The following is a 17,292-nucleotide window of genomic DNA, read 5'->3' as shown; positions in this document are numbered from 1 at the left end:
GTAACAAAGAGGAAAGAGAAAAGGAGAGAAAAATGGAAAAGAGGAAAAGGAAAGAGGACTGGGAAGGGGAGGGGAAAGGGGGGAAAAAAGAGGAAAGGGGAAAGGAAAGAGGAAAAGGGAAAGGGAAAAGGAAAGGAAAGGGCAAGGAGAAGAGAGGGAAAGGGAGAGGAAGGTTTGCCTGTGGCATAACAAATCTGTGCAGTCCCACACTCCAGATCAGCCCGGTCCGCCCTGGCCGAGCCCGGGGACAGGTGCCCTGGTGCCGCCCGGGTGCTGGAGGAGGATGTGCACAAGGTGACCTGCCTGGCGGCTCAGGGATACGATCACACCCCCATGTACCTGGGCACAGGCTCCTGCGACCTGCCTGCCTGCATCCCCCAAAGCAGCTCGCTTGGGCATAGAGGGGCTGGAGGCCATCCTGCGCCGCCATCTCCCAGACCTCTGGCTGGGGAGAGCCCCCCTCCCTCGCTCTGGGAGGCAATGGGGTGGGAGGCTGAGCTGGGCACAGGCTGTTTCCCCCTGCCCTGTCCCCGGGCCTGGCCAGGGTGGACCAGGCTGATCTGGGGTGTGATCTGCGCAGCTTTGTCTCAGGGCTGGCAGGGAGGGGAGCAGGACTGGGGGAGCGCAGCAGCTGGGGGCTAACCCTGCCTCTCCTCTCTGCCAGGGGCCCGTGTTGGAAGGAGATCTAAGATGAAGTTATGGGATGTTGTGGCTGTCTGCGTGGTGCTGCTCAACACGGTCTCCACCTCGCCCCTGCCCACCGGTAAGACGCCTCCCAAGGGGCCCCCTTCAGTGGTAGAGGGGCCTGAAGACGATCTCTCCCCCACCAGCCTGCTGCCTCCCTATGCTGTGCACAGTGACTGTAAGAAACATTCCCCTTTGTAGCCACTGCTGTCTGTCTTGCTAACCCCCCTCCCCTTTGCTCAGGCATCAGGGTGAGGAAAGGACCCCCCCACTTTCTGCCCCTGCTTCTCTCCCAGGCAGGGTCACTGGCTCTGGTCTGGCTCCAGCAGCTCCAAACCAAGTCATCCTCCAAAGTTTGGGGTTGGCAATTGCAGTGGCAATGCCCCCCCTTCCTCCTCACCTCCAGCCCTATCTTCCTGGCAGTCATAAGATCCCTTTGGTTGAAAAACCTGGAGAGATGGGAAAGTTAGTTGTATGTAGAGGAGCCAAGGATCAGGTACATACACCTTGTAGTGCAGGCACTGAAACTCCTTCCCCACTGCTTCAACCTCCTCTCCACGCTCAGACCTGCCAGTGCAAATATTCACTGTCTGTAGTGGGCGCAAGTCCTGATGGAGACTGGGCTCCATGGTGGGAGGCACTGTACACATCCTGGAGTGCTGCTGAGTTTCATTAAATCCTCCTTGGATCCTAATCCCAAAATTAGTGTGTCTGCATGGAAATTTACAGAAGAGTAGCAGTGGCAGGGTTAGGAGCTTGATGCAGAGCAATCCACATGAACCGGCTCACAGTAAGACAGCTTACAATCCAAATGACAGATCATAATAATGCCTCGCTAATAATAGGTCTCCTACAATAGCAGATACAGGATTTTCACAGTGGTATGTGAGCGTTATGCTAACTCTGGTGGCTTTTTAAAGTGAGAGTTAATAAGACTCAGTGAGAAGTGGCAAAATACTCACATGAATTGTGGAGATGTTCACTTAGCAAAGGCAGAGACGCAGCTGGGAGGTTGCTCCTTTTGCCCTTGCTTAGCCCTCTCTGTTTAGCTTGTTGCAGGATGCAGACAGTATGCAGTAATTGGGATTCATTTTTATCTCCTTATCTGGAGGCATGTCCTTTCCCTGCGCCTGCCGCAGCTCCAGCCACGGGAAGCCCCGCTCTGGTTTCTTCAGGAGCAGCCAGGCTAACGCAGTGTGGAGGCACTGAGCAGGGAATTGTGTGCCATGACTACGCTTTCATCCCTTCCCCAACACCCATCTCCTCTTCCGCACACACGTCTATGTTCTTCCCCCTTCACTCTTCTCTCTTTCCTTTTCTTGCCTGCGTTTCCCCCCTGCTGGAGTCTTGCCTAGGCTGCCGCCTCCGCGCATCCCAGCCCGGGCTCCTGCCGCTCGCAGACCAGCAGCCCCTGACGTTCTTTCAGCCCCTCCACGCAGGGAGGTCAGCCAGAAGTGCTTCCTCCCAGGGCTCCAGCCTGCCAGGGCTACGGGGCTGTCACTCGTGGTGATCTTCTTCTCCACAGCAAGCTGCATGGCAGGATAGGTACTGTCCTACAAAAGGCAATGATCAGCTTTTCAGGCCCCTGTGCTGGTCCCCTCTGCACAGGCTTGCTGCAGCCCCGGTGGCAAGAAGAGCATTAGGAGGAAAGCAGCACCGGTCAGTTTGTAGCTCTGGCAGAAGTGCTTCCTGCTCCTGCTACCGGGTGGGAGAGCATTAATGCTTCACCTTTCCAGGGCGATAGTATTTGTACAATGCCTGCTTTTATCTTGAAACTTACTTCTGGGAATATAGTTCCTGGTGAGCTGGTTTCTCTGCGGCAGCTCAAGGGGACAGGAAGCAGTAGCAGTCTTGTCTGTTCCTAGTGTCCAAAACTTCTCATTGTTGCCTCTTTTTTTCCTGTGGATTGGGAAAACAAGAAGTGGGAAGAAAGACAACTGTGTTTTACCTGAGCTGTGGTAGTATATCAGTAGACAGGTTCCCCCAGATATCTCTTGTTTCCAGGGTACAGACATAGGCTTTGCCAAGCAGAACTGGGTTGCAGGTTATTGCCCAGGAGAGTCATTTGAGAAAGGGCTGATAGTTTGGTCTCAATCTTCTAACCTTGTGGATCACAAATAGACGGTCCTGGCTGCAAGGCAAAAGTAAGCAGTGCTGTTCTTCACAACGTAAACTGGGGAAAACCCAGGGAGTTCTTGTGGTCTTTGCACAGCAGTGGTTTACGCAGCACCCGCACCCGAAAGTCAGAAACTCCTCTCTCTGCTATGTTGCCAAGTTGGATGAGTCAGGGGAGACCTGCAGAAAGGCGGCTGTAAGAGAGCAGTGGAATATTTTGATCCACTTTTATGCCGTTTTCAGTTGATTTACAAGTGTGTGATGTGTGCAGAGCAGTCTGCAAACACAGAACCCACGAGGCTGATCCTATCTGGGCACATCGCTGCCTTCCTGCCACAGCAGCACTTTGCTCGAGTCACCACCCTCAATGTCTTTGACATATTTGTTTCTCTCCGCTTACCATTTGGTGGCATGCACCCTTCAACACACGAAATAACGTATAATGAACGTAGACTTCGCTCTCCTCTGAGGTTTCTCTTACAAGCAGAGGGCAGTGTGCCACAAGCACACAGGTGTGCTTGCAGCTCCCCGGTGCATCTGCTGGTGGACCTGCCATGTATTAATATCCCTGTGGGTAGCGTTGGTCAGCTGCTTCGCTGAGGGCCTTTGCAGGAGTCAGCTCACAAAGCGGTGGGAGAGCCGTCATCACCCACGTTGGCTCATCTGCATAGGGCAGTGTGTGGGTGCTGAGCAGGACTGGGTGCTGTGTGCATTCAAGGAGGGGTGCACTGCTCTCCCCTAAGGCGATCCCTGTGCAGGCTGGGTGGGGAGTAGCAGTTGTGCTCCAAGGTGTGCCTTGCTCCTACTCCAGAAAGGTTGGGTGTCCCATACACCATTTGCAGCAGGGGTTAAGCAGGTTGTGAGATCAAGTCCTGCTTCTAAGGGCAGGCCAGACACCTTGCTGGAGTACAGATCTGTTTTCCAAGGCCCTTGACACCTTTTTGTGTTCTCCTTTGATGGGATTGCTTTCTCTGCAAAGTGCTCTGAGGTCTGATGTTACCCCATCCCTTTCAGATTGGCTCGAAACCTTCCTTCATTCCAGCCTACAAGCAGGGTCCTAACCATCTGGGCTGATCAGGTGTAATGTGCTGACCTTTGCTGTTCAGGCAGTAATTAGAGATGGCAGAGGGTGATGGCAATTGCAGTCTTCTGCATTTTTTAGTGGACTGGAGGCTGGAGTGAGAGTAGCCTCCATAAATGCAGTGCATTTGAGATTAGTCCAGTATTCATAGGTGTTTTAGGCATTAGTGTTCATGGGATAGCTTATTTCACACAAAGAAGAGTAGCTGTAGAGTTTGTAAGGTTAGAAAACGCTTTCTTTGCTTCCCTCATGCTAAAGTCTGCTGGGGGAAGGACACAACTAGCTTAAATAGCAACTGCGAACAGAACAAATAAAAATCAACTTACTATAAACTAAATACTAAGTCAGCAGCTTCAGAAGCATGACAGCACAGAGGGAGCCAAACACTTGGTTTGACTTATTATGCAGTTCCCAGCAAATACATTTCATAACTGCTTGCTGCTGTGTGACCACAGTCAACATGTATGCGAGGACTGGTGTAGCCTACGATCTGGGATATGATACATAGTCTCTTGATCAAGTGAGCATCTTTAGTAAGAACTAGTGGTAAGCACATAAAATTAAATGAAAAATATCACCATGGGCTTTTCCCTCCTTATAGGAGGAAAAGGTGGTTTTTTGCATTATAACATCTGAGTTACCCTGCGCCCACTGGATGGTCATTTGTTGTTGGAGTTCCTTTGGTACATTTGTTATGCTGTAACACACTGTGGTACGTGTGTGTTATACCTCTGTTAAAAATTATTCATACCCCTGCTAAGGGGTATTTCATGTTAAGTTACTGCATTTAGCTGCAACGTTATCAACTAATATGGAAAGTATCTGGAATAAACAGTGATATTTTAGGACTCTTTAAGGCAAAACCAGTATTAAATTATACTTCCAACTGAATGCATTTCCTTCCCTACAATATTTATTAGGCACATTCAGTGTTACGAACCAGAACTCTCATGTTTCTGTCCAGGCTTTCCTGCTCAACACACCTACGGTGTAGCATATGCGCTTTAGAGGTAACCTGCCCATGCACAGTAAATCCAGTGCGTTGGAGAGGTATCTGCCACACTGAGCAGGTGCCGCAATGCGTCATTTGATCTGTGTGTATCCAGTACAGCCGGTGCATCCAGACAGTGTCAGACCAAGTGTGCCTGTGTCCCTGGGCCAGCATATATATAGTAAGATCTGTTTGCATGGGCACACCCAGGTTATCTAGGCATTTAGAAATCTCAAGCATTCAACTTTGCACACTGATGGGAAAAATTCTAGAAGAAGAAAGAACAGGACACATCTGGTTAAACCCAGATGCATGTAGCGCTAGAAGCCCATTTCTCCGCAGTCTCGGGTATAAATACTCAGTATACTCCTGTGAAGGGTATTCTGGGACTTAAGGAGGAAAGGACTGAAATGAATATGGTTTTATTCTCATTTTAAGAGTTATCCTTTGTTTAAAGTTTTATGTCTTGGCTGCTTTTCAATTTAGGGAACTCAAAAATTTCCCAGTGGAGGTGTGGATCCTTTTAGATGTTTTGCAGGTGCGGATTGCTAGATAACATACCTGAACATGCTTTTCTTGGTCACCTTTCATAGGCCTCTTCAATATATTTCAGAAATCCCTGTGTTCAGGGTCTGCAGATGACAAGCTGCAAACCCCGTCCTGAAAGGCTGAAGAATTCGGCTGTGTGGTGACTATTGATGAATTGATGGGGGAGGCATTATTTGTCTACTAGAAGAGGGTCCTCAGATTGATAGGTTGTAATGTCTTTCTTTGTAAATTACACTGTTCCTGATTAGGACTGCATAAAGTAGGTTTAAAATATTTGAAGTTACAGAGGCTGAGAGAAGCCATTGGGGGTCATTGAGTCCCATCTCCTACAAGTGCAGATGGTCAGGGACGGACCTCTAGTGCAAATAACCAGTCCTCACCCCCCATGCACACTATCAAGCAACTGCAACTTGTAGTACATAGGCCAAACCCCGCATAACTGTGCTTGTCTCATACTTCTGAGGTAATAAGTTAATAACAAGTAATAAATGAGGAATACTAAATATTGCAGCATAACCATGTTCAGGATCATCAGACATCTAAATAGGCCACTGCCAGATTAGTGCTGGTAGAGTGGTTGATGCTGCAGAATGGTCATTTTTGACAAAACCAGCTGTAGTTTCAGATCAAGTAATATTTGGTAAGGGGAACCAAAGGAACGATTGCAATGGTTCTTGGAAATCCAGTCCTGATTACAAAGACAAGAAAGAAAATAGAATCAGAAAGAAGTATTTGAGAGAGGTACAAAACAAAGCATTAAGACACAAAATATACATTAGAGTATGTCTGGTTTTAGGATCAAGGACAGAAAATTAATTATGTGAGGCATTCCAAATATGAGCATTCTTTTTAAGGTATAAAGCTACATTGTATGACTTGGCAGGTATTTAGGCTGCATGTATTGGTACAGTACTTAAAGTGAAACCTGCAGGTACATTTCTTTGAAGTCAGTGGGACTTGTACAAATGCTTTAATGATTATTGAACAGGAGTAGTCTTCAAAAGAAGCAAACACTGAAATCAAAATACGTGTTTTCCTGCATTGGGGCCAGGCAGTGTTACAGCAGTATGCCAAAACTTCTCAGGTGGCCACGTTTTTAGAGGCAAACTGGTTGTATCCCCCTTAACTAACAAGCTACATACAAACATCTGGACTACCTCTGCTCCCATCCCAAGTGTGTAAGATTTCTTTGGCAAAACCAGCTATTACTCAGGAAATTTCTGACAAGGAGGTGTGGATCCAGCGTAGCGGCTGGGAAGGAGCTTGCTCTTCTGAGCACATCCCAGTATGAGACCTTCTGCAACAGAGCACGTAGCACCTGCCCTAGAGCCAGGGACTGATTATTATAATAATAACATTTTCCAAACCGCAATATTAAAACTTTTCCTATCATTTCTATTGTAAACACATTGAAATGCAGGTAGTGAAAGGCAACAGTGGAAGAACACTTATTCTTTTTAGGTCAGATCAAAATCCAATAGCAGCAGAGATTGCCAGAGAAGGGGGGTCAGCCATGGTTTTGCCCGATGGCTCTGCTTTACTGCCCCCAGGGAAGAGACTGGGATAGGGTCCCTTCCTGCTGCTTTGCTGCCTGTGCTTATTCCTTGGGAACACCCCTAAAATCCAATGGGAGATGCTGTGTAAGAGCACAGGGAGCCCGGGAACAGTTGCTGTTACTGATTTAGGAATGCTGTTCCCATTCAGTGAGCTGGCACTAAAGCGGGGCTGGGTGACCGACGTGGGATTTTACTGATGTCATGCAAGGGCTGGGCTGGATCACTTCTGCACCAGGGATGCTAAAGAGAGTTTCTTTTTATTACTGACAGTACTTCCTCCATTAAAATCTCAGTGCTGTGCCTGTTAGCTGGCTGCATGTGTTCTTGCTAATACAGGTCACAGTTTTCGGCTCCCACTCATACATACTTATTTGAGGCTCTCGCAGGGTTGGGACAGAACCAAATATTAAGCATAAACCCAGGCTTTAGTGGGAAGCTTGATGTTTACTCAGCATGGTATGGATTTGGACGGGTACAAGGCTTTAGCGAGGAGACAGCAGGCAGGTATGTTCCCTGCCCAGGTTTCGCTCCTGCACCATCACTGGCTTCAGGCAGGGCACTGCCACTTTTTCTTTTCTCCCCTTTTACGTTCTTTATGCCATAACTTCTTCAGATGCATAGACTGCTTTGTCAGTGCTTGAGTACCCACACAGCCTCGTACAATAAGGCCCTAGTGCAGACAGGCTCCCAGCAGCTGCTGCCGGAGCTGTCACAAAACCTCGAGCAACCACTGAAAAGCTGTTTGCTCCTCAGTGCCTCAGAGCTGTTTTTTCAAAGCTCTGAATCAGAGGCAAGACCACATCCTCTTGCTGCTCCTTCGCTGCTTGACTGCCAGATGAGACGCTTCTTTGCCCACCCCAGAGAGGCCAGAGGAGGGACCCAGCCCCGGGTGTCAGCCCAAAGTTGGGCAGGCTCTTGTGAACAACCCCGCCTGGACCAGGTGAAGAGCAAGAAACTCTTGTGGACGGGTCAGCTCGCAAGGCAGCTTCCTTTACTTCACCCAGTTCATCTGACCTGGCCATTTCCCCCTGCTCTCAGGGAATTCCCCCAGCTGGCAGCAATTATGATGGGCCTGTTGTTTCTCCCCTTCCTTCTCCTGGTGGGAACCAGCGTTTCATACATGCAAGAAAGCAGGCAGAGGATGCAAGGGGAGGCACTGCCAAGCATGGCCGTGTGAAAATACACAGTACTCTGCAGATTTGCCATTATGACCAACACATGGGAAGTGGCAGGGTTAGCTAGTAAGCTACACACAAAACTTGGCTGCTCCATCAGGAGCAAGCACAGCAGGATGGTTAACCCTGTGCCTTTTTCCAGTGCTGCCTCATCATACCTGACTGGTGTGAGTGGCCCCAGAGTCGTCCTCCAGGTTACTTAGCACTTTACCTTGATGAGAGACAGGTGACACCGGTGAGAAGCTCCATTTCTAAGGGCTTTCTGAGTCGGAGGGGAGGATGCAGCATGTCCTGGGAGCTGGCAAGGGAGGGAGTGAGGTAGTGAACCAGAACTGTATTAAACATTTAAAGATGAGCTGATCCTGGTCTGTTTGATGCTCTGTTTCCTAATGGACACAAGTGACTGGTTTCCATTTCACTCTTAACCCCACAGATTTTCATGCAAGGCATGAAAGCAAATTTGAAAGCACCTTAGAGAGGTGATATTTTAATTGTTTAAATCCTGAAAACCTTTCAGCATAACTGTTTTTAACACCTGCCTTTGCTTTCATGCCTGCATGATAGGCTTTGTTTTTCATGAAAAATATTTCATTTTCAATAAAATAAATGTTTTATCCCCACCACAGTCGATGCTTTTTTACTTTGCAAAGCAGAATGATCATCACATTAGTAATTTGATATCTCACTAAGGTCACACTTCCACAAACAGGTTACTCCGAGGGTCTCCTAAAGAATGTCTTTGTGGTGTGAAATGGAGGGATTCGGTGTTTGGATAGGGCATGTCCACTGTAATAACTATCTGAAAACACTACTGCAAAGCAAGCTAAATAAAAAAATAATTAATTAATAAATGGTATACCAGAGTAATCTTCATAAGCAACAAAAAAAGAGGATGATTCATTGCAGTCACTGTTAGAGACACATTAATTGCCTATTTCCCACTAGTAAATGACCTAAGAAGAAACATCTTTGTGAGTACAGCTTTGGAGGAAACTTAAAAAATAAGCAGGAAAGAAAGGAAATTAAAATATTTTAGTTTTGAAGGGCCCAGATTAAAGTACCAAAACTGTTTTTGAAAAACCACCATTTGATCCTAACACAGATCTGGATCTGAATTTTCTAAATAATGCTTACCATTATAATGAGCTGGATTAAACCCCTTGAACTTTGAAATTGTGCTTTGAACTAGAGTCTGAATGCTGCCGTTTGAACTTCTCCAATTGAAAGATGGCTGTGCTTAAGTGAAATATCCTGGTAATTTTATTAAATGTTTGGCCTGACATTTTGATGTAGTAGCTTTACACTGCCACAAATGCATGCATAAAAGCTATAGTGTAAAACAAAAATCTAATTTTATCATTTTTAGTATACTTTATGTGGCTTCTGTTACCTTACTTTAACTCAGTATATGCAAAATGCCGAATGACACTGCAGTGATGTGATTACATTTTCTTGAGATTACTATGGAAAACTATTTCATAAAGTACAAACAGTTTCAAATAACTTAAAATGTCAAGTTGTATAAGATTAAAAAAAAAAGGAATACCCACTCACATAAATTATTATTTTGCAATTAATAGAATTTAAACTTTTCTTGTAAACCATAATAGACAGCATGGTCAGAGGAGACTGTAGTTAGCCTTTAAAATCTGTAACCAGGCACCAAAATGAGTAACTGGATTTTTTTCTCAAAAGCTGAAGATCCATCTGTTCCCACTGAAATCAATTAGTGGTCAGGTACAAACTAAGGGTTTCTTGCTCTACCGTGCTGGGTTACTGCCACTGCAGGGGAGCATTTGGCTTTAAAACAAATCTGTTGCTAGTGAAATTAAAGGAATAGTTTTACAAAATGTAACTGTGATCACATTTGAACAGACAGAAATAAATTGTCCATTTTCCCTTAATAGAGACTGTTTTCTTGAGAATGTGACAAGTTTAGTTTGGATATTCATTTAGACCTATCTATCTGAACACTGTATCATTTATTCTTCTAAAAAGTGCAGGCATCGGGTTCCAGTCCTGCTGGCGCACGGTGTCTCTAATTAATTGGAAATGCAAAGCCAGACTCTGGGGGGGTTTGCAGCGGGGAGGATGCCTGGAGGAGGGCACGTTTCCCTGCGTGCCCAAAGCAGAGCTCTGGGGTGGCTTTCTGCAGAGGCTGGTGGGGAGCACCACGGGTGCTTGGCTGCAGGATCTGGCACACGTACGTGCTGCCAGCTCTTGCAGTTCCCAGGGGACAGGGACTGTGCTCGAGGACAGCAGGACAAACCTTCATGTTCCAGAGAGCAGCAGTGAGGCAAGAATTTCAGTTTGCATTCAAGAGACACATCCCTAACCTGAGAGGTTGGGTCAAAACTATTATCTGAGTGTGTCCTAAGGGTTCAGAAAGCAAGCAAACAGCTTGCAAACAGCAAGCAGAAGATGCAAATATTCTTGCTTTTTTAATTAGTATTTTAAATGAGTCTCATTTCTTCTTTTTTTGTTTGACTCCCGGAGTTCAGGATATTTGGTGTTTACAAACTCTGCCCCCAGCCTGGTCACTCTTCTAGATTGCCATGTGCACCAGTCCTGTGATGTTTCATTCTTTTCTTCTTTGCTTCTTTATTCATTTTCTGGTCATGTGAGAAACTCCTAGCAGATCAAGAGCCCTGGTTCAGCTAGACATGGGAGACAGAGAAGGTGCCCCGAGGCCGACTGGCACACAGGCTGCCGTCCATACCCCCCACTCTTGCTACTCCAGCGCTAGAAAGCAGACTCATGCTCTGGTTGCCACCAGAGGAAAAGGCATTGCCTGTTCCTGCCTGGGTGGTCAGGTCCTTGGCATGGCACCGGAAAAGGGAGCATGGGCAGGAGCTGCAGGAGAGCGGGATGAGCGGGAGGAGGACACACGTGGTGGCCACAGCTCCCGCAGGCACCGCTGCCTGCCCCACGCTGCTGCCGGCGGGGTGCTAGGCAGAGGCGATGCAAAAACACATGCATGTGCCTACACGCTGACTGCCTTCAAGGGATTTCCCCAGGGAGTTGGATGCTCAGGGAGCGTTTGAGAAATGTGACATAAAACCCAAATGAAACCTCATGACTTTGCGCCAGTCTTGTGAGCGTTCATGGCACCATAGTCTAAGTGGTGGGGCTCAGCCCATCACGCTGCCCCAGTGGGGTCTGTGAGCCTCTTTTCCATGCTATGAACAAGGATACACAGAGGCCCCGTGTTCCCTGAGGGAGGATTTTACATTTCCAGGACATAGGTCCTTTTCCTCAGGAAACACCTGCTTTGTGGTGCATCACATGTGTGAGCCAACCTTCGCTAACGTATATCGAGCACATGCTCTTGCGGGCTATCACATCCTGTCCTATCCTGTCCCATCACATCCCATCCTGTCCTATCCTAGGTGGCTTTGGATTTTTAAATTCTAATTCCTTCACACCCTGGAGCCTGGGACCAGGGACTACTGTTCAGAGATCTTTACTGCTTTTATTGCTGTAGTATCTGAGCATTTTCTGCTGGCACTTTGTACAGTGTGACAGGCATCTGTCGTGTTTGTTCTCTCAGCTTTTTCACCAGAAGGCAAGTGTTGTCAGTAAACTAGTTTGTTTTGAAAAAATATGTGTGTTTATAATTAGATATATTTGTATGTGTGTATGTGTAAATACAACACACATGCAAACTCTGTATGTTACAGGAAGGGATAGTAATATGTGTTTCTCCCAGGGGTGTGAAATCCCCACGGAAAGCTCTTGTCTGCTGCATAGTCAAGTCAATGCAGTCCGCGCAGTATTAGAGAAGCAAAGCTGCTGGGCTGTTTACCTTCGTTCTGAGACTATAAACATTTTCTAAACAGTGTTGGAGACAGAGAGGTAAATATGTACCCCTCAATCAAGTGGCTTTATTCAGGTTACAAACCAGCACTCAATGCCAAGGCAGCCCTTATGAGTCCAGTGGTGTTCCCTGGCCATGCAGCTCAGCTTAGCTTCCCCTTCGCGCCCAGCTGCACTTACCACAGTGCAGAGACCAAACAAGTGCTCAGCACACGGTGGCTGTGGTGCAGAGAGGGCTCGGTATCCCTGGAGCACATCTACCAAGTGCCCATCAGGATGGGGTGGTCCTGCTGTCACTCTTCTCCACCTTTCCTTCTGTCCATTAGGCTTTTACAGTCTTTAGTCCTTGGTCAGTGGTTTATTGCTTATTCATGTATGATGTCTGGTGGTAGCTTCCTTAGCACTTACCTCTAGTGTCTTGTGTCAACCCATCATGCCTGGTGTTAATGCCAGCATTTCCACTTGATTGCCCAGGATCCTACTTCCGCAGTTTTTTTGCAGCTTTCTTTTTGCGCTCCCGTGCTTTGCACTCATACTCATTGGACAGCTGAATATCCCTACTGAGTCATGACTGGCACCTTGGCATAGGCTGCTAAGTCAACTCTCACTTCACTCCTGGCTGTCAAGGTTTCCTTCAAACCCCTGCAAGCCACTCCAAGTGACTGTAGTCACGCTGATGACTATGCTTCGTGAAGCAGCAGCAAATTAGCATCAAGGCACATCCGATCAGTATCTGAGACCCATTGCTTGGGTCCATGCTCAAGTGGTTGTTGGGTCCAGCTGCACTTGATGCAGTACTGAGAGCACAGGCCCACGCTGCCGAGTGTGTATTGAAACTTGGCTTTTTAGGATTGTATAATAATTCAGAGTTGTACCAGCTAGAGGCTGGGTGATTGCAGGGATTGGAGGTGTTCCTCAAACAGTGCTAAATTATGGAAGCAAACTTGGGGTACATTGCTAGTCCAGTTGGAAGCTGCCAAAAAGACCATTGTTGCATTGATCATGACTAGTTTGGGGCTCCACAGGCAGAGAGTGGTGTTGCTTACAGCAACTTGCAAGGACTCACTGAGCAGCCAAGTGATGCAGCTGCCATTGTGTTAATGTGGTGTACCCACATAGCTGCGTAACAGTGTGTGTGGTTGTAGGTGGGTAGACACTGACTGTCTCCTCCAGTGAGGTAATGTCCAAATACTGGGGGGTCAGCGTAGGACTCCTCGCAACAGATTTGGGTATCTGCTTGCAGTATTTTCCAGTCCCCTGGGCTAAAGGGGAAGTCCACCCTGGAGACTGAAAATTGGCATTCATCTTACTCAGAGTGCTGGCAGCCCTCCCAGTGAGTCTCCCAAGCATCCTGATGTTGCAATAGGGGATGAGCTGAGCAGGGATTCCCAGCTCCATTAGCCATATCAGCCACACACACCTCATCCCAGGCTACAGCTTGGAGCACTTCTTGCATGGTTTGTGTTAGAGCCTCAGTGAGATTAGCAGGATCAGTTGTGCTGCCAATTACCCCATTTTCTGGTTGCAGCAAGTCCTTGTGTGTAGGTGGGGCTTTTCTAGTTGGATACACTATTGGCTTGATTACTTGATTTACTTTTTGCCCCACTGCTTCCACCTTCTGCCATGTTGACACCCCATGCCTGCGTTAGCGTTGCGTAGGGATCTTCTATGGTGTGTTTCCTCCCATCATAAATATCATAGGCCACTCACAGTGCAAAAGGCTGTCAGCAACATTAGCTCCCTTGGTGCAGTTGGGGTAGTGATCACACATGAACCAGGATAGATGTCAGCATGGGCTCTGAGCAGGGACACAGTCCACAACATGGGCCTTTCCTACTCTTTATCTACCCTCCAGCGCATACTTGAATTGGCTTGGGCAGGGCAGTGCTTGAACTCTATAACTGTCTGATTAATATTTAACCGGAGTAGACTCCTGCATATAGCACTGTGGCAGGGGTAGGTGATATTTTTGCACCTGGATTGCAAGCGGTTTAAAAATGATGTGTCCAGTTGGGTTGTTATCTCTTCAGGTAATCCACAGTTTTGTTTCTCCCTTCTTAGGTAGGGGACACTTACTCCCCTCGCTGCAGTGGCAGCGTACCAGGCTTGGAATAAGTATGAGGCTGAAGGTTGCAGACAAGAATCTTCACGTATAGGCTGAGTTTCCCTGTAACAATCTTCCATCCCTTTTCTGATGGTTGACCTTTGCGTGAATTTCGTTAAACCCTAGTATGCTTCATTGCATATTGCATCACACTGTTGCTACAAGGGTTGGGCCAGGAGTGTGTGACAGATGTGTGGGCTGGGGTAGTCACAGTGGTATGAGAGGGGTAATTTGAAGGTGAGTAGAGAATGGCACAGCTAGAGCCAACTCCTCAGGGCTGCATCCTTCCCTTACTGGGTTACAAGCTAAGAAGCCTAGCTTCTGTGCAAGAAACCTAGAAACCTCCCAGTCCCACAGCAACAAGTGCCTCCTGCCAAACCCCCCTCCATCTGCATCTGTGCCAGGGCCAAGCTTATATGTCAGTAATGGGGGCTGTGCCAGCTCCATGTGGGTCATCTTGCTTGACTAAGTCTAGCAAGGTGTCTACCCCTTCTTGCTTTTAAAAAATGTAGTTCACCCATCACCTTGATCTGGGCCTTCCTCAGTAGGGCAATATTCGTATGGTGTAGGCAGACCAGCCTGTCCTGCAACAGAGCTGGGTGTGCATCCAGTGGACACATCTATCCAAGCCACCCCCTTCCAGTAGGTATGACTCATAGTGGGTGTTTTGGTACCTGCTACAGAAGCAATGACAGAGCAGTGAAAGAAGGGTGCACTTACCATTGGTGTCACAGGAATATGGGGCTTGGTGCAGGATCCTGCCTCGTTCAGATCCCATATAGCTGTATAGATAGCAGCCATCCCTTCTTCACGTCTTTTGACGGTCACTGGTCTGCGAGATCGTTGTCTTTAGCATGGATATCTGTAAACCAAGGTGTACTTCACTTTTCTCAGTCCCAGACTCCACTGTTTATAGGATCCTGCTTCCCTTGTGCCTTGTACCCTTATTATGTGAAGGTATAAGGTAGCCTGCCTTCATTACTCTTTTACCAGTCTATGCTATTTGGCTGGAGCCATCCGTGAAAAACCATATACTTCTGATCCATCACTGTTTTGTCATGGCTGGGGGGCATGTCTTTATGTGTTTAAGACATAATCATTAACAATACAACGTAAGGGCATGTACACATGGGCTCCTGACAGCCTGACCCTCCATTAAATCACTGTATTCACTAAAGCAGATCACACTGAGGGATTTAGTCCATGGGAAGTTTAAAGATGTCAAAATGCCATTTTTTTCCAAATCATGCTGAAAAGCTGAAATCTGAGAACATTTCAGAACATGTTCAATTTCACCCTCCCTGAAGAGGTTCATTCTGCTAGTACCAAAACATTTCATTGACTTCAACATTTAATTTACTTGAATAATTTATCACTGGTAGAGTATATATCAAGTGAAAAATGAAATAGGTATTTTAACTTCATAAAAAGAAAATGCATTAATAATATTTCCCTTTAAATTTAACAATGCTTCTATTCTGACCTACTTCTACTCAGTCTAATCATCATCTTGTGATACAAAATACTTCCATGAGAAATTTTTCAAAAGCTCTGATAATAATTATCCCCTAGAAGCAGTAAAAAAGCAGGCATTCAGCCAGGAATAATAGCTCAGCCTGGTACCCCAGGAAATTCCTCATTCTGTCCTGCCCAAAAACTTTATCGATAGGTGGCTTTGGCAATGCTAACCACTGCTTGTGTGAAAAGACAGCAACTAACAATTATAATCACAAAATTGCTTTAAAGAAACCTTGTCTTTTTGCTGCTTTGCTGGGAAGACCTTCTATAACCTCACTACAGTAGCTTAATCCACCCATTAACTGATACTTGTATCATGACATGCTTTTCCTTCCCTCAATTTTGACAGGGCTCATTCAATATTGAAAGATGTGCTGGAGTGCTACGAAGCATCAGCAGACACCTACAAAGATACATACTTAATCTCATTTATTTTTCCCCAAATGAGTTTCCATGATCTAAACCATTCCAAATTTTCCTAGATTTCTGAGGTTCCTGGGCGCGTGCTCTGAAGTGGTGGGCAGAGCAGCTTGCATGTGTCTAACATTTTTGAGCCACAAGTGGACAAACTTAATGACAACTGACATGTGACAAAGCCTTTTCTCTCTTTCCCAAACAGCTAATATGCCAGAGGATTATCCAGATCAGTTTGATGAGGTGGTGGACTTTATTCAAGCCACCATTAAAAGACTGAGGAGGTCGCCAGATAAACAGACTCCAATTTTTTCTAGGCGGGAGAGAAACCGGCAAAATGCAGCCACGAACATAGAGAGTTCCAGCAAAAAGGGAAGGAGAAATCAAAAGGGCAAAAATCGAGGATGTGTCTTAACAGAAATACATTTAAATGTGACTGACTTGGATTTGGGATACGAAACCAAAGAAGAGCTAATTTTCCGGTATTGCAGTGGATCTTGTGATGCAGCCGAGACCACCTATGATAAAATTTTAAAAAACTTAACCAGAAAGAAAAAACTAGTCACTGACAAAGTGAGGCAAGCTTGTTGCAGACCCACAGCCTTTGATGATGACCTGTCCTTTTTGGACGATAACCTGGTTTACCACATACTGAAAAAACATTCCGCAAAAAGGTGTGGATGCGTCTGATGGCTGCACGCCAGAGGCAGCACCAGTTTTGCATTCCTGCTATGATTCAAGGAGAGGGACCAAGGTTCCTGGGGATGTGTCTGCTCACAGTGGAGAAAAGAGGACCAAGAACGCAGAACAAAGGGTCGTGGAAGCCTGGGGATAGCGCAAGATGGCGTAGGGGGATAAAGGCTTTTGACGACCTACGGGAAAGTAAATAAAAGCTCAGGTGGAGATGCCTACAGCTGGATGGCATGTGCACTCCCTTTCCCGTTTGACACAGTCCACCATCAGTGAGACCTGGATCCATGAGGAATGTGCTTAAAAACACAACCCTGCCATACCATGCTGTGTTGTAGTTATACCATCTGTGCCAGGAAGCTTAGCTGAGATATAGCTTAGGAGTACCTTACTCATCGCCTGTGCCCTCAGCTTTACTGAAAGACACATTGTGCTACTGCTCATTGAAGGGTGGTTCCTAAGCACTTAGGACAACTTCTAAGCTATAATGAGATTAACCTCGTAAGTAAGATGATATTGGGCAAATACCAAAATTCCCATCTCAAGTTCTTTAGGGCCAGTATTGATATGAAGAAAACCAGTTCCACTTACTGGTTAAG

General features: G+C 46.6%; 1 protein-coding gene across 2 annotated transcripts; it reads left to right on the top strand.

Moving 5' to 3' along the window:
* Positions 1-690: 690 nt before the first annotated feature.
* GDNF (glial cell derived neurotrophic factor) lies at positions 691-16,693 on the top strand. 2 transcript variants are annotated; one of them, XM_075727002.1, is made up of 2 exons: positions 691-763; positions 16,209-16,693. In XM_075727002.1, exons 1-2 carry the CDS (start codon positions 691-693, stop codon positions 16,691-16,693), a joined length of 558 nt encoding a protein of 185 aa, XP_075583117.1. The 2 variants fall into 2 exon arrangements, with proteins under 2 accessions (XP_075583117.1, XP_075583115.1); XM_075727000.1 differs by having other exon boundaries at positions 691-862.
* Positions 16,694-17,292: the final 599 nt, after the last annotated feature.

Source organism: Pelecanus crispus, chromosome Z (genome assembly GCF_030463565.1).
Source record: "Pelecanus crispus isolate bPelCri1 chromosome Z, bPelCri1.pri, whole genome shotgun sequence".
Taxonomy (NCBI): domain Eukaryota; kingdom Metazoa; phylum Chordata; class Aves; order Pelecaniformes; family Pelecanidae; genus Pelecanus; species Pelecanus crispus.
This window is presented reverse-complemented; position numbering and strand designations above follow the sequence as displayed.